Raw genomic sequence first — 24456 nt, forward strand, 5'->3', positions numbered from 1 at the left:
CTTTCCTTGTGGCACCACGATGTTCCAGGCTCATATTGTATGTTCCCTGCCTCAGCACAGGATTTTTTTTAATGAGAAAAATATCACGAATTCAAATTTACAGAAGCTTTACATTTTTATGTCCTCTAAGTTAGCAGTCTGTCTTTCCTTTTATTGGCGTTTGTAAAATTTCTTCTTTTTAAAATTGTTATATTTTAGAGACAGGGTCTCGCTCTGTCACCCAGGCTGGAGTGCAGTGGTGCAATCACAGCTCACCACAGCCTCCAACTCCTGGGCTCAAGGCATCCTCCCACGTAGGCCTTCCAAAGCGCTGAGATTGTAGGCATAAGCCACCAGGCCCAGCCGATTTCCTTTACGTCGTACTTAGTCCCAGATAAAAAATGACCTTAGATCAGTCCTTTCCTCTTTGGCTGGGGAGAGGGGGGCTTAAATTCCGGTACTGTGAAACAGAAGAATGGACTCAGTGCTATGTGACAAATCTATGTATGTAAATGTGTGTATATACACACACATAAATTATATATATGAATATATTTTCATTTTCATATTTTGCAAGGACAGTAGCCAATGCTCTGGACCTCTGGTCCTTTTTGTAGGGTACCCTCTGAGGCCGGGAACCTTTGCTCAACTCTCAGGCTGTCCAGGGAAGCTTTAGGCGGTGATACCGAGCTACAGACCAATATAAGAGCTCGGGGCTGTGGCACTGAAGAGAGGAGGCGGCCGTTGGGAACTGAGGTGGGCCCAGGGCTTGAGCTGAGTTGGCGAGGGTGGAGGTGGTGCCGGTCCCACCCCGTGGTGGGGACCGAGATGCGGGCTGGAGGGAGGGGCAGCGCCGAGGGGGCGGGACGGGGAGGGCTCGCGGAGTAGGCCAACGGTTGGCCCCAACCGCCACTGACTACAGCCTGCGCCCGCCTCTTCGTTGCCGTTACCTGTTTCCGGCAGTCGACACGCTCTTCGCTTCTCGGGGCTTGTCTCCGTGTCTTCCGTCTCTGTTGTTTCTCCCTCTCCATCCTCCTCTGTCTCAGTCTCCCCAGCCTTGGGGCCGGTGCCTCTAACGGGCTTCGGCGAATGAGACCTGCGGACCTGCCCCCGCGCCCCATGGAAGAATCCCCGGCGTCCAGCTCTGCCCCGACAGAGACGGAGGAGCCGGGGTCCAGTGCAGGTGAGCGGGGTTGGGAGACAGGAGAGCTCCCCGAGGAGGACTCAACTGTGGGGACAGGTTGAGCAAGACCATCTGCGTTTGGGAAATCCAGCCTTGGATTATTGAGACAGAGCCACCTAGTCGGCTAGGATCTGACCTGGCCAGAGAATTCTTGGCTAGTCCTATTTTTATTCGTTCTCACAGAAGCCGAACTTAAACCTCAGAATTATCACTCCAGAGATGAAAGGGAACTGAGACTGGAAAAGCCCTGCTTACCAAAGGTCTCTGGGCGGCAGAAAGAGCCCTGAGCTTCAGTTTCAACTTAGGAGACCTGGGTCTTGGTCCAGATTTTACTGTGGAGTGGCGTTCAGTAAGCCCATCCCGGGCCCGAGTTTTCCCATCTATACCATGAGAGGGCTTAGACTACAGATCTTCAAAGGTCTGGCACGTGGTAGGTGCTCCTTAAATATTACTTGTTAGGAGTGAATAAATGAGATAGGAAGGCCTCCTGGGATTCACTGGAGGCTCATTGGGTTAGTTGGAGGCTGTGGAATTACATTATTATAGTCTGAGAAGTAGGCGGTATTATCTCCATTTTATAAGTGAGGAAACTGAAGCTCAGAAGTAAAGTGACTTGCTAGTAAGTGTCAAAGATAAGTCAGACTTCAGAGTCCATGCTAGGCTATACTCTCTCCCAGTAAGAAAGCGGGGAGGACTTGATGGGAAAGTGATTATATCGAGCAGCAAGTAATTTCAATTCTCTGCTTAAATGAATCCCAGAGCAGGCCCATATCTGATTCTTTTCTATCCCGTTTCCAGCACCTGATTTGTGTGAAACGTTTTGGGTGGCAATGCCAGAATCACCATCTATATTACTTCTGTCATCAACACGATCAGCATAATTACAAAAATTAATGGCTCTAATTGTTATAGTGATAATAAAGCATAAATGAAATTGTGAGGACATCAAAATTTATAATTAAAGACACCTATTAAAACAGCAGTTTAAAATTTATAAAACATTTTTGAGTGGTTCTTCATATTGATCCGCTTAGGTAGGTATTATTATCCATAGTTTACAAGCAAGGAATCCAAGACCTAGAGGTTGAGTAACCATCAAAACGTCATGCAGCAAGAAATGGAGCTGAGACATGAATCCAGCCCATGTGACAAGTTGTGCTTCTCCTTTGGTGATTATTTCCCTATTTCCTCTCCATTTCCTTTTTTTTTGAGATGGAGTCTTGCTGTGTCACCCAAGCTGGAGTGCAGTGGTGCAGTCTCGGCTCACTGCAACCTCCGTCTCCTGGTTTCAAGCGATTCTCCTGCCTCAGCCTCCCGAATAGCTGGGATTACAGGTGGATGCCACCATGCCTGGCCAATTTTTTTTGTATTTTTAGTAGAGATGAGGTGTCACCATGTTGGCCAGGGTGGTCTCGAACTCCTGACCTCAAGTGATCTGCCCACCTCAGCCTCCCAGAGTGGTGGGAATATAGGCATGAGCCACCGCACCCAGCCTCTTCCTTTCCTATTCTGAGCCCTATCCCACTCCATGCCTATCCTGTGCTCCATACTTCTTATCACCTGGAGAATTCCTGTTTAGATTTAACTAATAGTCACATGTTGACTGATGATAGTAGTGTTGGTTTAACTTGTAATTAAGGTGTTAAGAGTTTAAAGTATGTTCTCTTTCAGCAATAAAGAGGGATTTAAATGTTTTTAAGAAAGGGAGTTGTAAATTGTTATTATTGTCATTGTTATCCACAGGATTCAAGGAATAAAACTAGAATATACAGTAATTGGTAGTTTAAAAATAATAACTGTCATATATTGCACTCATACTATGTCATAGGCCTTGTAATAGCCACTGTAGTTAAGCATTTTATTTCTATCACCTACTCTGCTGAATTGTATAGGGGAGGATCCTGAAGCATAGAGAAGTTGAATAACATGCCCAAGGTCACATAGTCCTGGCCTGGTCCAAATCCTATGTTCTTAACCATTACACCAGCCTGGCTCAGAGACAGATTGTTTGCTTAGAACAAAGCCTGACCCTCCCGGGGAGGAGAGCCTGAATTGAGGGGAGAGAAGTATGCTCTAGTATTGAGTGAGAAGATGGTCTCCCCTTGCTTATCTTTTGATTCTGCTGTTGAGAGCCTGGGATTGAAATGAAGGGAAGCTTTTCTTCTGGACTCAGCAAGGCCACTCTCCCAGTTCCCCTCATGATACTGAGCAATAGTTCTTTCCCCTTCTTCAAGTTAGGAACAAGTGACTAAATATTCATATGCTATTGATAAAAGTTTGTCTTGGTTGACACTAGGAGGCTGTAGCCAAAAGCAGTGCAACTTTGCCGTATAGTTCACTGTCCTGAAAGCTTCCTGGAAGATTGGTCTAAAATCATCATGCCATTCCTCTGTCAAAAATTCTTGAGTGGTCTCCCATCTGTGGAATAAACACCTTAATAAGATATCTAAGCCTCCCAGGATCTGGACTGTGCTGACCCCTTCAGTCCCACCTCTGCCCCATCCCTTGCACTCCACCTTACTGTATTCACACTAAACTACTGAGAGGCCCCAAAACTCACTGTTTTCTGTTGCCTATAGGCTTTTCACATCCTTGTCCTCTGCGCTTCTCCTTTTCACCCTCAGTTGGCTAATCCACTGTTCATTCTTTAAGATCTGGCTCACTGATTCATTCAATCATTCAACAAAAATTTGTTGAGTGCCTATTACTTAATAGGCATAGTTCTAGGTGTCAAAGCGGAGCAATAAGAAAACAGACATACCCTTGCTGTTTCTGGAGCTTCCATTTTGTGGTATGTATTAAACAAATGTAACATAGGAGACATCAAAGTGTGATAAGTGGTGTGGAGAATAGAACAAGGAAAGAAGATAGGCTGGGGCAAAGGAGTTGACAGAGAAACCTTCCTGATTGGATGATGTTTGAGCAGAGCTGAAGAAGGTGAGGGAGCGTTATGTGGCTATCTGAAACGAGTGTTCCAGGCAGAGCCTGTGACTATATGAGGCAGGAGTTCTTTTGGCTCAATCATTCTCTCCAAAAATCCTTCTCTGGTGCCTTGATCTGGATAGATGCCACTTTTGTGTTTTTCTACTTGCTGTTGTGTTTACCTCTAAAGTAGCACTTATTACATCATGTTATAATTGTCCATGTATGTGTCTGTTTCCCTCACTTGGATTGGGTTTCTTGAGAGCAGGAACCTCTGATCCTTCTCTGTCTTCTCAGCACCTATTTTAGGGCCTGACACAGAGGAGGAACCTAGAAATATTTATTGAATAAATTGTTCTTACAGCCTGATAATATTTACAAATGATTTGTAAAATTGGGTTTGGATGACAGTTGGTTTGAGGAAAAAGTAATTCTAAGGCTGCTTTTTGTCTGTCTGGCTTGATTCCCCTTTTGGACCTCTGAGAAGTGGAACACCTGGTTTTCTTTAAGAAGAATACTTGGAGACTCCATTGTGAGCATTATGGCAGGGTAGCCAACCTGTAAAATGGTGGGTAAAATATAACAAAGCCGGCCGGGCACGGTGGCTCATGCCTGTAATACCAGCACTTTGGGAGGCCAAGGTGGGTGGATCACCTGAGGTCAGGAGTTGGAGACCAGCCTGGCCAACATGGTGAAACCCGTCTCTGCTAAAAATACAAAAAATTAGCTGGGCGTGCTGGCGGGCGCTTGCAATCCCAGCTACTTGGGAGGCTGAAGCAGGGGAGTTGCTTGAACCCAGGAGGTGGAGGTTGCAGTGAGCCGAGCTCACACCATTGCACTCAAGCCTGGGCAACAAGAGCAAAACTCCGTCTCAAAAGAAAAAAAATAACAAAGCCCTTTATAGCTGAATTTGCAAGAAAGTAAGAGAAATCTCCAGGGACCTAGAAACCAAGAGTGAACTGAAAACCAGAGTGGTTAGCTCCTTAATCTGCCCTCAGCTGCACTGGATGTCTCACCTAGAAACTTGGACTTTAATAGGACTGTTGTTATACCAAATGAAGCTATAGGTCCGCATGGGTTAGACTCTAGTGGGTTTTTTGTTGTCATTGTTGGTGTTTTTTTGTTTTTGTTTTTGTTTTTGAGATGGAGTCTTGCTCTGTCTCCCAGGCTGGAGTGCAGTGGGGCGATCTCAGCTCACTGCAAGCTCTGCCTCCTGGGTTCACACCATTCTCCTGCCTCAGCCTCCTGAGTAGCTGGGACCACAGGTGCCTGCCAGGACACTCGGCTAATTTTTTTGTATTTTTAGTAGAGATGGGGTTTCACCATGTTAGCCAGGATGGTCTCGATCTCCTGACCTCGTGATCCGCCCACCTCGGCCTCCCAAAGTGCTGGGATTACAGGTGTGAGCCACCACGCCCGGCCTGGTTAGACTCTAGTTTTTGACAGAGGATGGCATGTGAAATACTCACATGAAGCTAGGTCCCTTGAAAATCTGCACCCTGTGTAGGGTGTATACCTTCTGATAGGGTGGACTAGTATCTTAATTCATTTTCTGTTGCTTATAACAGAATACGTGAAACTGGGTAACTTATAAAGAAAAGAAATTTCTTGCAGTTATGGAGTCCGAGAAATCCAAGGTCCAGAGGCCACATCTGGTGAGGGCTTTCTTGCTGGTGGGGACTCTGCAGAGTCTGGAGGTGGCATAGGGCATCACATGGCAAGGGGGCTGATTATGCTAGCTCAGATCTCTAGTTTTCCTCTTATAAAGCCCCTAATGCACTCCCATGATAACCCATTCATCCATTCATCCATTCATGAGGACAGAGCCGTTATAACCCTATCACCTCTTAGAGGCCCCACCTCTCAACACTGCCATATCAGGGATTAAGTTTCAACATGAGTTTTAGAGGAGACAAATATCAAACCAGATCTACTAGGAAAAAAAAAAATTCTTCCTACTGACACAGATAGAAGACAAAGAGATTGCCTTTTATCCTAGGCTTTCGTACAGAAAAAAAGTTTTCCCAGAAAATTCTTAACCATAGGCATTCACTCATACAGATACCCAAATGGCCTAGAAACTCCAAGCCAAGAAGTTGATAATAAAAACCACCTCAGGCTGGTAATATCCCTGGATGCTTGGCAAAAACAAATGCAAAACCGCTCTGCTCCAAGATACATACTTGATACAGGCCACATAGAATTCCCACAGGGTCTGGAGTTAATGAAATTCTCATTTGTTAAACAAGAATGTATATTGCTTGCTTTGTGCTATTGAGAGCATATGTTATTCTTGTATAAATAAACATTTTAATATATCTGTGCCCCCCCACCTTTGCTCTCCAGAAGTGAAATGATGAAGCAGAATTTATATGCAGGCCAGCATCTGGGTATGGACACACATTAAGCTTCCTTCTATCCTTGCAGAGGTCATGGAAGAAGTGACAACATGCTCCTTCAACAACCCTCTGTTCCGGCAGGAAGATGACAGAGGGATTACCTACCGGATCCCAGCCCTGCTCTACATACCCCCCACCCACACCTTCCTGGCCTTTGCAGAGAAGCGTTCCACGAGGAGAGATGAGGATGCTCTCCACCTGGTGCTGAGGCGAGGGTTGAGGATTGGGCAGTTGGTACAGGTGACTCTTCATCCCAGATCTGAGTCTGGGCCTCAGTTTCTCTTCACAAAGCTCAGAGCTCTTCAGGATCTGTGCCTTTTCTCATCAGTACAGGAAAGCCCAGTGTGGGGAGCAGAGGCAGAAAAAACAGCAAAAACAATGGCTCTCACTGAGTGCTTATTGTGTGCCAGGGGCACATTGGGTCCTCACAGCCATTCTGTGTCGTAGGTACTGTTTTCAGTCATATTTTACAGACAAGGAAACTGAGACTCAGAGAGGTTGCCATTTGCTCAAGGTTATACAGCTATAATAAAGCAGTAGAAGCTGGTTTCAAACTCAGTCGCTGACTCCAGAGACCTCCACAGTTATTTAGATTCAGCTAACGTATGATGTGCCTTTCATTTATATTCCATTTAATCCTCATAAATCACCCAGGGAAGTAAGCATTGGTAGTCCAGTTTTGCTGATGGGAGATCCTAGTGCTCCAAGAGGTAAGTAACTTGCTCAGGACCACATTTAGCAGGTGACAGGGGGATACCAGTAATAACCACGCTTCTACTACTAAATGCTGTATGTGAGGTATATTTTATTATCCCCATTTTGCAGGAGGCAACCAGGCCTGAGAATTAAGGTCATTTGCTTTGGTCACGTGTCTAATAAGTGGGAGAACTGGAGTTAGAGCCCTTCCTCTTCAGTAGAACATTTTGACTGTATTTTTAGTGAGGAAAGAAGGGTTACTGCTCTTTGGCCTGGAAGCTACAGGGTTATTTCAGATCCCAAATAGGCATATGTCGGAGATATTGTGGATTTGGTTCCAGACCACCACACTAAAGTGACTATCACAATAAAACAAGACACATAAATTTTTTGGTTTCCCAGTGCATATAAAAGTTATGTTTACACTATACTGTAGTCTGTTAAGTGTGTAGTAGCATTATGTCTAACAAAAAGTACACACCTTAAAATACTGCTGAAAAGTGCTAATGATTATTTGAACCTTTGGCTAGTCAATCTTTTTGCTGGAGTGGGTCTTGCCCTGATGTTGGTGACTGCTGACTTATCAGGGTGGTGGTTGCTGAAGATTTAGTGTATTATTATTATTATTATTATTATTATTATTATTTTTCTAGAAGCATTTCTTACTTACATAGATAATTTCTTAAAATAAGACAATGGGCTGGGCACAGTGGCTCATGCCTGTAATCCCAGAACTTTGCGAGGCCAAAGTGGGAGGATTGCTTGAGCTCAGGAGTTCAAGACTGGCCTGGGCAACATAGCAAGACCTTGTCTCTAATAAAAATAAAAAACATTGGGTGGGTTTAGTGGCACACATCTGTAGTGGCAGCTACTCGGGAGGCTGAGGGGGAGGATTGCTTGAGCCCAGAAGTTCAAGGCTCCAGTGAGCTGCGATTGTGCCACTGCCCTCCCGCCTGGGGGACAGAGCAATACCCTGTCTACCCCCAACAAGAAATAAGACAACAATGAAGTTTGCTGAAACAGTTGACTCTTCCTTTCACAAAAGATTTCTCTGTAGCATGCAATGCTACAGAATTTGATTGCATTTTTCCCATAGTAGAACTTATAAATGAATCCTCTCAAACCCTGCTGCTGCTTTATCAACTAAGTTGATGTAATATTTTAAATCCTTTGTTGCCATTTTGACAATGTTTACAGCATCTTCACCAGAAGTAGATCCCATCTCAAAAAACTACTTTATTTGCTCATCTATAAGAAGCAACTCATTTATTCAAGTTTTATCATGAGATTGCAGCAATTTAGTCACATCTTCAGGCTCCACTTCTAATTCTCTTGCTATTTCCACCATATCTGCAGTTACTTCCTCTACTGAAGTTTTGAACCCCTCAAAATCATGAGTATGGGAATCAACTTCTCAATGTCTCTTAATGTTAATATTATGACCTCCCATGAATCATGAATGTTCTGAATGGCATCTAGACTAGTGAAATTTTTCCAGAAGGTTTTCAGTTTACTTTGACCAGATTTATCAGAGTAATCACTATCTATGGCAACTATAGTCTTATGAAATATATTTCTTAAATAATGAAACTTGGAAGTTGAAATGACTCCTTGATCCGTGGGCTACAGAATGGATGTTGTATTAGTGGCCGTGAAAACAACATTAATCTCCTCATACATCTCCATCAGAGCTCCTGGATGACAAGGTACATTGTCAATGACCAGTAATATTTTGAAAGGAATCTTTTTTCCTGAGCAGTAGGTCTCAACAGGGGGCTGTAAACAGAAGTGCTTCATCCAGGCTTTGTTTTTAGAGCACTGGCAGAGTAGATTTAGGATAATTCTTAAGAGCCCTAGGATTTTCTGAGTGATAAATGAGCATTGACCTCAACTTAAAGTCACCAGCCCGTCCTTTGAAGGTTTGAAGCCAGACATTGACTTCTCTCTAGCCATGAAAGTCCTAGATGGCATCTTTCAGTAGAAGGCTGTTTTGTCTACAGGGAAAATCTGTTGTTTGGTGTAGCCACCTTTGTCAGTTACCTTAACTAGATCTTCTGGATAACTGGCTATAGCTTCTCCCATCAGCACTTGCTGCTTCACCTTGCCCTTTTAAGTTACGGAGACAGCTTCTTGCCTTAAACCTCATGAACCATCCTCTGCTACTTTCCAACTTTTCTTGTGCAGCTTCCATACCTCTCTCAGCCTTTGTAGAACTGAAGAGAGTTAGAACTTTGCCCTGGTTTAGGCTTTGTCTTAAGGGAATGCTATGGCTGGTCTGATCTTTTATCCAGACCTCTAAAGCTTTCTCCCTATCAGCAATAAGGCTGTTTTGCTTTCTTATCATTCCTGTATTCACTGGAGTAGCACTTTTAATTTCCCTCAAGAACTTTTCAGCCTGGTGTGGTGGCTCACGCCTGTAATCCCAGCACTTTGGGAGGCCAAGGTAGGCAGATCACGAGGTCAGGAGTTCGAGACCAGCCTGACCAACATGCTGAAACCCCGTCTCTACTAAAAATACCAAAAAAAAAAAAAAAAAAAAAAAAAAAATTAGCCGGGCATGGTGGTGCATGCCTGTAATCCCAGCTACTCAGGAGGCTGAGGCAGGAGAATCGCTTGAACACAGGAGGCGGGGGTTGCAGTGAGCAGAGATCGAGCCACTGCACTCCAGCCTGGGTGACAAAGGGAGACTCTGTTTCAAAAAAAAAAAGAACTTTTTCTTTGCATTTACAGCTTGGCTGTTTGGCACAAGAGGCCTAGCTATCGGCCTGTCTTGGCTTTCAACATGCCTTCCTCGTAAGTTTAATCATTTCTAGCTTTGATTTAAAGTGAAAGATGGGGGACTCTTCCTTTCACTTGAACACTTAGAGGCCATTGTAGGGTTACTAATTGGCCTAATTTCAATATTGTTGCATTTCAGGGAATAGGCTGAAGGAGAGGAAGAGAGATGAGGGAACAGTTGGTTGGTGAAGCAGTCAGGACACATATAGCATTTATCAAGTTCATCATGTAATATGGGCACAGTTGTCATACTCCAAAACAATTACAGTAATAACATCAAAGATCACTGATGAAAGATCACCATAACAGATTTAATAATAATGACAATGTTTGAGATATTGTGAGAATTAACCGAAACATGACAAAGACATGAAGTGAGCACATGCTCAGTTCAGGGTTGCCACAAACCTTCAGTTTTGTGGCAATATCTGACAAATGCAGTAGAGCAAAGTGCAATAAAATCACATAGGCCTATATTTCTTATTGTTACTTTCCTCTCTCCCAGGGCTAGCTTAAGTGAGACAAATGAGACAATGGTTTTGAGAGTCTTTTGTAAAAAAAAATATAGCTGTGTCATCTCTCTATATCTATATAGTAGGCACTTTAATACTCCTAACCTACCCTGCTTTTTCACCTACAGATGTCTCAAATCTGACCATTAAATCTTCATATCCACAGCAGATAACCTTCTTCTGCTGTTAAAGTACACAGTGCAAATGCTATTCTGCTGAACATGGGCCTTGCCAGCAATCCCTGTCTTTGCTTTTGATAATATTGGCTCACATTTCTCTTGGTGAAGTTTTTTACTTTGTGGGATTTTCAGCTCCTGCTCTTTCACCTTATCTTCTCATGAGTCTTTCTCATGGCCTCCCAGGACCAGACTTCTGCATGTATAACTAGCCTCCACAGAGGCCCAGCCCTACAGCCCAGTAGTACTTGGGATTCTAGCTCTTTCCTTTCTTCTAGGACAAGCATTGCCTGTGGTCATCGGTCATGTTGCACTGTTTTTGATCACAGACAGTAGGCTGTTAAGCATTTTTTTTTAATCCTATTTTTTAGAGACAACTTCTATGTTGCCTAGGCTGGTCTTGAACTCCTGGCTCAAGCAATTTTCCTATCTCAGCCTCCTGAGTAGCTGCGACTACAGGTGTACACCACTGTGCCCAGCCTTTTAAATTTTAACTGTCTATCTGTCTGTCTGTCTGTCTGTCTAGAGACGAGCCCTCTCTGCGTTGCCCAGGCGGGAGTGCAGTGGCTATTCACAGGCTTGATCATTGCATACTATAGCCTCAAACTCCTGGCCTCAAGCAATCTTCTCACCTAAGCCTCCTGAGTAGCCGCCACTACAGGCAGGTGCCACTGAGCCCAGCAAGCATTTTTTATCAGACCACACCTGTTGCATAACTTCACTACTCAGTAGTCACACACATCCACAAACTTGTCCACTTTAACTCATTCTCTCTTTATTTCATTCTCTGACTTATTTAATTGTACAATCTTGAAGTTAGAAGAATCATGAGCCAAATTCCTTCCCAATATAGAAATCTGTATTCTATTGGTAGTTACTGAAATCTTAGTGATTAAGAGCATGGCTTTGGAGCCAGTCAAGACCTATCATTTATTGGCTTTTTGGCCTTGGATACTTGACGCTTCTCTGTTTCATCAGCTGCAACATATAATTAATAATAGATACTACATAGTAAGAACTAAACATTTGTCATTTTCCATTAAGGGTCTCCTTGCACAACTCTTCAGGTGAGCACCTGATTGCTGTGGCAGCTGTTTTTTATGTGTGAATGAGATGATCTCTACTTCTCTATAATTACCCATTGGTTTGTTCTGCCTTCTGGGGCAGTCAATCTATACAAAATATAGATAAAATCTCTTTTTCAGAGAACTACTCTCTGAAGTACCTGAAAGCTGCATTCATGCCCTCTGAGTAGTCTGTTTTCTGGGCTAAACAGCTTCAGTTCTTTCTGTAACTTCTTAGGGCACAGTCCTGATTTGGTTTCTGGCCCCTTGAAAATTGTGATTACTGTCGTTGGGATCTGGTCTGAGATAGCAGTGTCCTTTTTTAAAGTAGGATACTCAGAATTGAACTTGGGACTCCAAGGGTAGACCGGCCAGCTCAGCAATGAGGTGAGCTCTCCTATCTTGTATTCCCTTTAATGCAATTGAAAGTAAAATAGCACCTTCTTGGTAGCTACATAGCACAATTGACTAATGTTGAGTAGATGGTCAGCCAAAACCTCCAAGTCTTTTTCACATTTGTTATTCTTTTAAAAAAAAAAATAATTGTAGTAAAATACATCTAACATAAATTTTACCATCCTAACCATTTTTAAGTGTATAGTTCAGTAGTGCCAGGTATATTCAAATTGTGCACCCAATCTTCAGAACTTTTGATTTTTCAAAACTGAAAGTCTACACCCATTAAACAGCTCCCCATTTCTCCCTCCTCAGTCCCTGGCAACCACTAATCTACTTTCTGTTTCTATAATTTTGACTACTCTAGATATCTCATATAAGTGGAATTGTATAGTGTTTGTCTTTTTGTGATGGCTTATTTCACTTATATAATGTCCTCAAGTTTCATCCATGTTGTAGCATGTATCAGAATTTCCTTCCTATTTAAGGCTGAATAATATATCATTGTATGTATATACCATATTTTGTTTATACATTTTTTTTTTTGAGGCAGGGTCTCACTTTGTTGCCCAGGCTGGAGTGCAGTGGCATGATCATGGCTCTGCAACCTCGAACTCCTGGGCTAAAGCAATCCTCTGCCTCCTGAGTAGCTGGGACTACAAGTGTGTGCCACCGTACCCAGCTAATTTATTTATTTATTTATTTATTTATTTATTTATTGTAGAAATGGGGTTTCAGTATGTTGCCCAGGCTCCATTCATCTCTTGATGGATACTTTGGTTGCTTTTGCCTGTTGGGTATTGTGAATAACATTGCTATGAATAAGGGTGTGAAAATATCTCTTTGGGACCTTGCTTTTAATTCTTTTGGACATAAACACAGAAGTGGAATTGCTGGATCACTTGGTAATTTTATATGTAATGAGAAACTGGCATGCCATTTTCCATAGTGGCTACACCATTTTATATTCCTACCAACAGTACACAGTGGTTCTAGTTTTCCACATCCTCACCGACATTTGTCATTTTCTGGTGTGTGTGTGTGGTAGCTGTCCAAATAGTTGTCAGGGTGATACCTCATTGTGTTTTTTAGTTGTATTTCCCCATTAATTAGTGATGCTGAACATGTTTTCATATGCTTGTTGGCCATTACGTTTGTTCTTGTTTTTCTTTTTCTTTTTTTTTTCTTTTTTTTTTTTTTTTGAGATGGAGTCTTACTCTGTCACCCAGGCTGGAGTGCAGTGGCGCAATCTCGGCTCACTGCAACCTCTCCCTCCTGGGTTAAAGCAATTCTCCTGCCACAGCCTCCCAAGTAGCTGGGACTACAGGTGTGTGCCACCATGCCTGGCTAATTTTTTTTGCATTTTTAGTAAAGACAGGGTTTCACCATGTTGGCCAGGCTGGTCTCGAACTCCTGACCTCAAGTAATCCACCCGCCTTGACCTCCCAAAGTACTAGGATTACAGGCATAAGCCACAGCACCTGGCCTACATTTGTTCTTTAATCAGTTTACCCCATGCAAATTTTTAAGCCACAACCTGTTTTATCTCTGTCAAGCCTCAGCTTGTTTTGTATGTCCCATTGCTCCAGCTAGTTGAGAGCATCTTAGATTCCAAGACTTTCATGCTATGTTTACTCTTTTTTCCATCTTCATGTCAACTGTATGTTAGATATATCTGGCTCAAATAATTTTCTTCTCTCAGCCACTAAGGATGACTAAACTTCTGACTTCTCAAAAACTAGACTGCTTAATAAGTAAGCTGACTTGATCACATATCTCTGGCATGTTTAGTGTGCTCAGGGCACTCAGGTATAGAATGGGCTGTCCCAGAGATCTTGAATTCCCTATTGAACTAGCTTAGTTCAAGGACGGAATGGTCTTTTATCCAGAAGACTGCGAGGGGACTCTTCCGTGGGATGGGAGTTAGCACTAGATAACCCTTATGGTCCATTATGGCTTAGATTTCTTTTTTGTTTTTGAAATAGGGTCTTGATCTGTCACCTAGGGTGGAGTGCAGTGATTGATCATAGCTCACTGCTGCCTCGAACTCCTGGACTTAAGTGATTCTCCTGCCTCAGCCTTCCAAGTAGATAATGTAAAAATTATCTAGATCCAGATCATGTAAAAAAAAATGTTTTGTAGAGATAAGGACCCACTATGTTGCCCAAGTTGATCTCAAACTCCTGGCCTCAGGCAAATGGCTCTGAGAGTCTATGATCTGAGCCTGCTTAATCTGTTTTGTCCATTTATACAGAAATTAATTTTTTAAATTTATTTTTTGTTTTAGGTAGTTAATACATTTCATATAGCTGAAAAATAAAAATAGTATAAAAAGATATATATCTCATTTCCATTCCCCTACCTCTTATAGGCAATCACTATTGTTTCTTGTTATCTTTTCAGTGCTGCTTCATGCAGAAGCAAAGCAAAACAAGTATGTACTCTTAATAGCCCTTTTAAAAACTTTTAAAAATGTGAAGTGATAACATATACAGAAAACATAAAAACATAAATGTCAAATGCACAAAACATAAATGTCAGCTCAATGAGTTATGACAAAGCCAACACTTGTGGACTCATATATAGAACTCACAACTAATATTCCAAGAAATAGAATGTCGTCAGCATCTGAGAAGCTTCTCTTATGGCCCCGCCCTCCTTCCCAAAGGAGAAGTTGATTATATTAAGTTGATTTATAGCCCTAGAGTTTAGTTTTGCTTATTTTTAATCTATGTATTCTTTTGGTCTGGCTTTTTTTGTTCAGTATTCTTGAGATTTATCCAAATTGTTGTGTGTAACCCTAATTTGTTTTTCATTGTTACATAGTATTCTATCGTATGAACAAACCACAATTAAGTGATCCATTTTACTGTTGTTGGATACTTGGGTTAGTTATTATAAGTATAGATTATACTGCTATGAATATTCTTATACATGTTTTTGGTACTGTGGGCATACATTTTGTTGGGTATGTAGCTAGGAGTGGAATTACTGGCTCATGTGGTATGTGTATGTTCTACCTCAATAGATAATGTCAACCAGTTTTCTAGAGTGATGGTTTTAAGGGTCGTTCTGCCTCAGTTCCATCCTTATTCCTTGGATTTGGCCCTTTAAGGTTCCATCTCAAATTACATGACAGTTTACCAGGCCTTCAAGTTTTGTCCTTCTGCTCCATAAGGTTGTCAAATGACTTGCTCAGCTTCTCAGCCTTTCAGTTACTTCTTTGAGAATTACAAGGATACCCTAAGGGAAAAAGGGACCCGCCAACCTCTCTGAAAGAACTTAGCCTGCCATTCTTCATTCTCTTGTTTGCTCTCTGGTGCTTTCAGATATTTTGTTTTTGTTTAAATATTTTATCTATCTTTTCAAGTTCTCAGTGGAAGGATTGGTCTAATTATTTAGTTTGCTGTAACCAGAAGTCCCTTTCCTGCACATTTCTGATGCAAAAGGTAGCATACTACATACACTATTCTATATTTTGCTTTCTTTATTTAAGAATAAATTATGAAAATCAGGCCAGGCTCGGTGGCTCACACCTGTAATCCCAGCATTTTGAGAGGCTGAGGCAGGCGGATCACCTGAGGTCAGGAGTTTCAGACCAGCCTGGCCAACATGGTGAAACCCCGTCTCTACTAAAAATAAAAAAATTAGCTGGACGTGGTGGTGCAAGCCTGTAATCCCAGCTACTCAGGAGATTGAGGCGTGAGAACCACTTGAACTCGGGAGGCAGAGATTGCAGTGAGCTGAGATGACACCACTGCACTGCAGCCTGGTTGACAGAAAGAGAGACTCCATCTCAAAAAAAAAAAAATTATGGAAATCTTTCCATATCACTATATATGGAAAAAAGGTCTTCCCCCATGTATTGCATGTTCATTTCACCCATTCTGTATTGACGAATATTTGAGTTGTTTGTAGTATTCTGCTACTTCAAGCAATGCTGCATTTGAATAATCTTATACATACTTAATTTGATGAGCAGATATATCTTAGGATGAATTCCCAGAATTGGGCATGATGGGAAAGGATAAATGTATTTGTAATTTTGATATATGTCCTACATACAGGTTGAACCATTTGCACTTCAATCCATATATGAAAGTGCCAGTTTCTTCACATTTGCCAACACAGTATTGTCAAGCTTTATGATTTTGCTAATTTGATAGATGTAAAGTGTTATGTCAATTTAGTTATTTTGTTTTATTTTTATTTTTAGAGATGGGGTTTTGCCATGTTGCCCAGACTGGTCTCAAACTCCTGGGCTCAAGCTATTCTAAAGTGCTGGGATTACAGCATGAGCCACTGTGCCTGGCCATTGTCAGTTTCATTTTAATTTGCATTTCTCTCTTATGAGTGAAGCTGAACTTTTTTTTCTCTTTCTGTGAGTTGTCTGATCTTGCCCTTTGCCCATTTCTGTTGGATTCCTGGAAATTTTCTTACCAATTTCTACTATTGTTTTGAAAATATGTTAGGGAGATTAGACCTTTCTTTATTTGCAATATGTCTGATTAGGCATTATCTCATTGTATCCTTATAATAACTCCTCTGTGAGGATGTTATTAAATTTTCCATTTAACTGATAAAGAAATTGAGGTAAAGTAAGATTAAGTAACTTGCCCATAGTCACAAAATAAGTGATGAAAGCATGGTTTGAACTAGGTGTCTCTGAATCTATGCTTGAGCTTTCAACAAAAGTTATGAATTGCCTTCCCAGTGTAGTACAGGAGGGAAAAAAATTTGTCTTAAATTTCCCTTTATTTGCTTAAAATTTCTGTATTTGTTTGCCTTGCTTTTCTTTTCTTCCTTTTCTTTTTTCTTTCTTTCCTTTCCTTTCTTTTTTTTTTTTTTTCTTTCTTTCTTTCTTTGTAAAAATATTTAGCTCCTATTATGTACCAGGGGCTGGAGAATCAATATTAGTAACCAATAGTATAAGCCCTCAAAAGGCTCATAGTCTAGAAAAGGAAGACAGTCATAAAAAGTTACAATGTTATACAATAAATGTATTAGGGGAGGAGAGTGAGTTTCATGGAAGGCTTTATAAAGGAGGTGACTTTTGAGTTGGGTATGGAGGATGATTTGGAAGTCTAGATGAAATGGGGAATAGCATTCCAGACAGAGGAGACAGCTTGTACAACATTTAGCATTGTCTCTTTCCAGCTTTGTAAGTTATCCTGTAATATCCGAGAATTTAGTGAGTAGTTAGGCCTTCGTGATTTTATAGATTTCAATATCATTTATTTCTTATTTATGAAAAATACTAATACTTTTAATGAGCTTCATGTTTTCCTATTAGTATCTCACTCCTACTTTCTCCCTTCTCCTTGTCTAGTGGGGGCCCCTGAAGCCACTGATGGAAGCCACACTACCGGGGCATCGGACCATGAACCCCTGTCCTGTATGGGAGCAGAAGAGTGGTTGTGTGTTCCTGTTCTTCATCTGTGTGCGGGGCCATGTCACAGAGCGTCAACAGATTGTGTCAGGCAGGAATGCTGCCCGCCTTTGCTTCATCTACAGTCAGGATGCTGGATGTTCATGGAGTGAGGTGAGGGACTTGACTGAGGAGGTCATTGGCTCAGAGCTGAAGCACTGGGCCACATTTGCTGTGGGCCCAGGTCATGGCATCCAGCTGCAGTCAGGGAGACTGGTCATCCCTGCGTATACCTACTACATCCCTTCCTGGTTCTTTTGCTTCCAGCTACCATGTAAAACCAGGCCTCATTCTCTGATGATCTACAGTGATGACCTAGGGGTCACATGGCACCATGGTAGACTCATTAGGCCCATGGTTACAGTAGAATGTGAAGTGGCAGAGGTGACTGGGAGGGCTGGCCACCCTGTGCTATATTGCAGTGCCCGGACACCAAACAGGTGCCGGGCAGAGGCGCTCAGCACTGACCATGGTGAAGGCTTTCAGAGACTGGCCCTGAGTCGACAGCTCTGTGAGCCCCCACATGGTTGCCAAGGGAGTGTGGTAAGTTTCCGGCCCCTGGAGATCCCACATAGGTGCCAGGACTCTAGCAGCAAAGATGCACCCACCATTCAGCAGAGCTCTCTAGGCAGTTCACTGAGGCTGGAGGAGGAAGCTAGAACACTGTCAGAATCATGGCTCTTGTACTCACACCCAACCAGTAGGAAACAGAGGGTTGACCTAGGTATCTATCTCAACCAGACCCCCTTGGAGGCTGCCTGCTGGTCCCGCCCCTGGATCTTGCACTGTGGGCCCTGTGGCTACTCTGATCTGGCTGCTCTGGAGGAGGAGGGCTTGTTTGGGTGTTTGTTTGAATGTGGGACCAAGCAAGAGTGTGAGCAGATTGCCTTCCGCCTGTTTACACACCGGGAGATCCTGAGTCACCTGCAGGGGGACTGCACCAGCCCTGGTAGGAACCCAAGCCAATTCAAAAGCAATTAATTGGCTTAGGACCCAATTTCCATAGATGCAAATGGCAGTTACAGACAGGTTAACAGAAGCTACTGAAGTCTACAGAGAATCAAAAAACTTAATACTCTGTTCCCTACCTTTTTGCACTTTTCCTCCTCCAAAGAGCAAAATGAAAATTTTGCCTTACCTACTGCAATGGAAAGAGCACTGAACTAGGAGTTGGAAGACCAGGATGTGGTCCTGGCTCTGCCACTGGCTTGCTTTTGGACCTTGGATGTGTCACCTGAACTCTCTGGACCTCAGGTTTCCATCTGTAAAATGAGAGTATTGGTTCTAAGATTTCTCATCTTCTCATCCCTAGGACAAGCATAGTGCCTGCATGCTTCATGATCAGTAAGTCCTGGCTGCATAAAGGACTCTGATGTCAAAATGGAAACCAGGGGACTTATCTTTTCACATGACTTACCCCTCATCCGAGTGTGAGGTTACAAGCAGGTGTCATGGCAGGAAGGAAGACCAGATCTGTATGATTTGTTCCATTTTTAATAACAAAAATATCCACACCCTTTTAATAATGCTCAGAGTTCTGTAGGCTCTCTATCCTAGAGGAATTGAGCAAAACAGAAGAATCATGAAGTCTCCTACCTTCTACAGCCTTGTAGTTCTGCTTACCTTCTCTTCCTCATCCAGAAAGCATCATTTTCTAGGGAGAACAATGAGAATCTCAATGCCAGTAGTACTGGATAATAGTGTGTATTGCTTCTGGTGGCATTACCCTGATGATGAGCTGAAGTTCATTTATTAGGGTGGTTCCTGATGGGAAAAGGACATGGATTAGGACTTTAAAACACTGGACAGAATTTCCCACAGTCTTTGCCCTCAAGGAGTTCACCAGTTTATGGGGCTAGAAGAGCGAGAAAATTCAAGAAAATAAATGTAGCTGGTGGGAGACTTTGTAGATGTTGGGCTATATGTTGGGGTGATGGTAGCTCCTGATGTAATTTTCTTAGTTGCATCTTCAATATGCCTGGAGTCATCTGTCCAAGGCTTGTCCAGGCTTCTGGGTTTCTCTCAAGTTTGTTTTTCTCAGGATATTGTCCTGGCCCAGCTACTCCTTTACCTGTGAGAAGATCTTCACCATTAGGAAGATCTCTAGACCCCCAGATCTCAGAATCAGGCCTATTTGTGTAGGCCCATGGAAATCACTACTTGTGAAGTAGGGATGCCTTTTTGTCTAATGGTTTTCGTGCTGAACTTAGTCCATGCTGAGTCTCTCAGATGATACCATGTTGGTTGTTCCTATCTTAGATTGTTTCCCCCATAGCCTGTTATTGCAACTGAAATTCTATCATGAGAGATTTATTTTTTTGTCCCTATTTTAGGAGTCTAATGCTTAAACTGGTATCAACTAAATATATTTGGTGTTGTACAATGACCACAGAGAACAAGTCTTAGTCATGAAATATAGCCTAGGAGACTAGGGGTTACAGTTGTACTAGTTGGGTAGAGAGAGTCCTACAGGATAAAAGTGGAGATTAACTTTACCTACTTTAGCAGATTGCTTAAGCCATGGCTTAGAGTGGCTTTTAAAAATCCCCTTAGCCTCTCCTACATTTGCCAAGGTAATCTTCCCAATACACAATTATTCACTCATGTATACATTTATCTAAATATTTCTTGAGTGCCTAATATAAGGTACTTTCTACTGCCATTCCTTGGCTCTAAATCATTTGTGGTTCTCCATTGCCTATTATAATGTAAAGATGTTTACATTTAGCCTGGCATGTAGGACCTTCCAGCTGTTGGGTGAAATAATGCACTTTCCTCTACTTCCTTATATGAGGCCCACTGTCAGGGAAAACCTCTGTCAAGTTGGCAGGTGGAGGGTGGTGGAGGTCTAGGGATGGGCAGGATTGGTGCAGGGAGGAAGTGGGGAAGGGGAGAGGATTAAAAGGGCAGCCCCCTCCTGAGTGGTAGAAACTCCTTGTTTAGCAAAGCTTTCCTGAACACTGTACTGCAAGTGGATAGGAATAGGGAGGATGGCCAAGTCGTACAACCAGGGCTAAAGGATGAAAAGAATGAGAATATCAACTTCTTTTTTTTTTTTTTGAGACAGAATCTCACTCTGTCGCCCAGGCTGGAGTACAGTGGCACAATCTCAGCTCACTGCAGTCTCCGCCTCCTGGGTTCAAGCAATTCTCCTGCCTCAGCCTCCCAAGTAGCTGGGATTACAGGTGCCTGCCACTACGCCCAGCTAATTTTTTGTATTTTTAGTAGAGACGGGGTTTCACCATGTTGGCCAGGCTTGTCTCGAACTCCTAGCCTTGTGATTCGCCTGCCTCGGCCTCCCAAAGTGCTGGGAATACAGGCATGAGCCACTGCGCCCAGCCGAGAATATCAACTTCTTTAGGACTACTCAAGAAGGGAGTCAAGGCAGGGACCTTGGTCTGTGCCATTGTGACGCAGAGATGTCTAATACCAGTACTCATAAGAGGTCCATCTCTAAATTGCCCTCCTCTTACTTCTTCCCCCTGCCTCATGTTTTTTCTCTTTAATGACTAGCATCGAAACTCTTTAACTGGGGCAGGCCTGTGTTCTTATCTCAGGAATAGTAAGAAAAGGGGGTTGGGAACAGGGGAAATCCAGAATAAAGACTTGAGAAAGGAACAGAGTGGGTGATGGCAGCTATGAAGAAAAAACAGATCAGAAGAGTCCTGGCACCTTAGGAAGAGAAAGTGTCACAGACACGAGGCCTAGGCTAGAGAGATGGTGTAGGTGGTAGCTGCTGTGAAGAAGAAATGACAACAGGCTGGAGCTATTCCCTGAAACCTGTGGGAAGGAAGAGAGACCTGCACAGGCCGGCACTTAGCTTGTGGAGAAGGTCCTAACTCAACACTGCAACTTTAAGCTGGCTTAACTTGTCTAAGTTCTAGATGACCAACAAAGACAGCTATAGACACTCTAACTCTGTGCCAATTACCCAAGGCCTTCAGGGCCCTGGGACCTATTCCATGATACTGGTACCCTAACTGAACCCATTTCAGCCACTCAGATTGATAGGGTGGAAAAGACAGGGCAGGTGGTAGCAGCTGTGAAGAAAAGAGGAAAGCAGAAGGGTGGCCTATAATCTACAGGCATGTAGAGAGGACTACATAGGCCTCGGTTCTTTGCCCTCAGGAGCCCCCTTCCTGTCCCTTGGACTCTTAGAATGGATCCTTCCAGCACACATGGCCCAACACTGAGAGTGCAGGAAGCATGGGTAGGGGCCTCCTGCTGCTGGTATGTACCCAGGCCAGCCTCCTGCCGACACAGCCTACTGGCTGGGTTCATGTTCTTACTATTCACCTCAGGCCATTGTCTGGGTGCTTAATTTGACTTGTTTCCCCTGGTCACCAGTCTCCCCTCCAATATTCACAGGACATCAAGCAGCTTCAGCCATGGGTAAGAGGCTTTTCACCCTGCCTGTTGGGTAGCCCAGAGGACCCGCAAAGGTCAACCTGAGTCTCCACAGCCTCCTCCCCAGGGCAGTAGGAATTGATATCTCACTTTTGCCAGATTAGGCTTCTCACTCTTCTCGAGTAGGCCATAATCCACCTCTTCAGTAGGCCATGCATCTTGTCTCTGCAGTGCCAGAATTCACAGTCTGGGCCTCCCTTTGGTCCTTACCATAGGCTGCCATGTATTATTTTCTATGTTGTACCCTGTAGGCCTCTGCTAGGCTGTGAACTCCTTGACTGACTCCTCACTGTGTCCTTTTTACCTTGAATCACAGTGGCTTATCTAAAAATATAAGCTTTTTTCTGTCATATTCTGAATTCCCTGAAGGTAAGGACTATGTCTGATTCCTCTCTTTGTCCTCTGCACCCAGCGTAGGGCCTGAAACAGAGTAGCTAGCAGTAAAGATACACTGAATGAATGAATGAGTCAACCATCCTTGGCCTCTGGAGCTAATTGAGAAGGCTAGGGGGAGTTCCGCTGTAGGGAGAAGGATGTTGCATCCCTTTGTAGATTGTGTAGCATTCAAAACCTGCTGAACACTCACCCTCAATGCATATTCTCTGTTCTGGCCTGCTTCAAGGTCAGTTACACTACTTCCTGGGATGGGCCTTTCTCTGGCTTAAGCTTGGTTGTCCCTGGCTTTCCCAAGGATCACAGCCCAAAAGGCACAGTGGGGAAAATTTATGGCCTATTCGAGAAGAGTGAGCAGCCTAATCAAGCCAAGCCTTGATTTGGGGTTCTCACTTCACTGGTATTTTCCCTCTGTCCCTAATTGGGTTTTCTATAGTTACTAGTTTTCCAGGCCTCCAAGGGAGATTCTGAGGCTTGATGTGTTCTGACTGTGTCTTGGCTTTGTGATGCTGAGTGCCAGAAATACTCTGTACTATAAAAACTACCATCGTTCTTTGAAACAACGAAGAGGAATAAAGAACTTAATTCTGGTGACTATTGTTTTTTTTTTCTTAAACTATAAGATGACTATTATACTAATACCTAGTTTGTACCCAACTTGTTTTAAAAAATGAATTTGAGGCAATTTCTTGGTTTTTCATAAGAACTTTTACTCTCAGAAACTTTACTAATGATAATCCTTTGCACTTTTACACATTGTTATTTGAACATAATTACCTATTAAGGGAAGCAGAGCAGGGATTACAATGCCTGCTTACGGAACACAATGTCATACACTAGCTTTTAAGAGGAGGAGCCAGAGGTACAGAGTCACCACTGACAGCAGTGCTGGTGCTTGCCACTGCATATCTTACCCTTTTTTCAAAACACCTTGAGATTATTCTCAACTTGTAGCTGAAGGGGCCACAAATATTTATTAACAGCCAAATCAGTGGAATGATAGCTTTAACTTAACTGCTAATTTTTACTTGACTTTGTTTGTTCCATTGAGCCGTTTAAGGCACTACTGAATTTGGCCAAATTTTTCAGCATAACTCCTTAAGCTCTGTCAGTAGGTCAGTCTGCTCTCTTAATTTCACTATTGGAAAGCTTTCAGGCTGGGCATGGTGGTTCATACCTGCAATCCCAGCACTTTTGGAAAGCTGAATCACAGAAAAACATCCTTGGCTGGTGGAGAATGCCTGTGTCAGTAGAAAACTGAAAGAAGGGAGCCAGGCAGAAACTGATAAGGGTTGAGAGGCGGCAAGAGTCCTGATGATAGCCAGTAGGGTCCTTCACTGTTGTGGGAACCAGTGACCCACCAGCCTTTATTTCTTAAGCTAGCTTGAATTAGACATATCTATATATGTAGCTTGCAACCAAAAGAATTTAAGTACCCATCCTCACAGAAACTCGATTAATTGGTACCTAAACTTGTTAGTCACTACCTGGAACTGAAATGTAAGCCATGAGGAGTTAACTTTTCTTTTTTCTTTTCCTAAGTTTGCATGCACTCTCTTGCCTCTATTGCCTCAAGAAGCCTTGATAGAATCCCCACTTGCTCATTGCCTGGCTTGGGTGTTACAGCTACCTTGATCTCCTCTCTGGTTACGTTGTATGCAGTTTGTAATCCATCTTCGTCCTCTTTGCTTATAAGTGCCTTCTTGAGGGGTGGCTTTGAGACTGCTTCATCAACATCATGATCTGGCAGTTTTGACAAAGATTCCTTGGTTGATTGATAGTCCCTGAGTGACGTGTCCAGTTTCCGTCTGCATGCATTTACAGCCATGCAGAGGTTTGGGGACTTAGCGGGTGGTAATTCCTCACATCCTCGTAGCCTAAATACTTTGAGGAAAGGAAATAGTTCCTCACCATTTTCCTCAATCAGGCATCTTCTGACCCTCAGGAACCTCATGATGTCATGACCTACTCCAGTCAACAAAGCTGCATGGTTGAAACCTTCCTCAATGAACCTATGCATTGTCACATATGGTGTCATTTCAGAAAATGTGGCAATGAGTTTAAATTGGCTTATAAAGGTACACGGGGTCATCCGTAGGCTTGGGTCAGCATCAAGTTTAAAA

The 24456-nt window shown here is 42.9% G+C and overlaps 1 protein-coding gene across 1 annotated transcript; it reads left to right on the forward strand.

Annotated features, from left to right (window-relative positions):
* The first annotated feature begins 456 nt into the window (after nt 1-456).
* NEU3 (neuraminidase 3) lies at nt 457-22927 on the forward strand. Its single transcript, XM_003951982.6, is given in 5 exon segments — nt 457-847; nt 850-913; nt 915-1162; nt 6512-6723; nt 17435-22927. Coding segments are annotated over 5 exon segments (1884 nt in total). The 5' UTR covers nt 457-567; the 3' UTR covers nt 18515-22927.
* The last annotated feature ends 1529 nt before the right edge of the window (nt 22928-24456 follow it).

Source organism: Pan troglodytes, chromosome 9 (assembly GCF_028858775.2).
Source record: "Pan troglodytes isolate AG18354 chromosome 9, NHGRI_mPanTro3-v2.0_pri, whole genome shotgun sequence".
Taxonomy (NCBI): Eukaryota; Metazoa; Chordata; class Mammalia; order Primates; family Hominidae; genus Pan; species Pan troglodytes.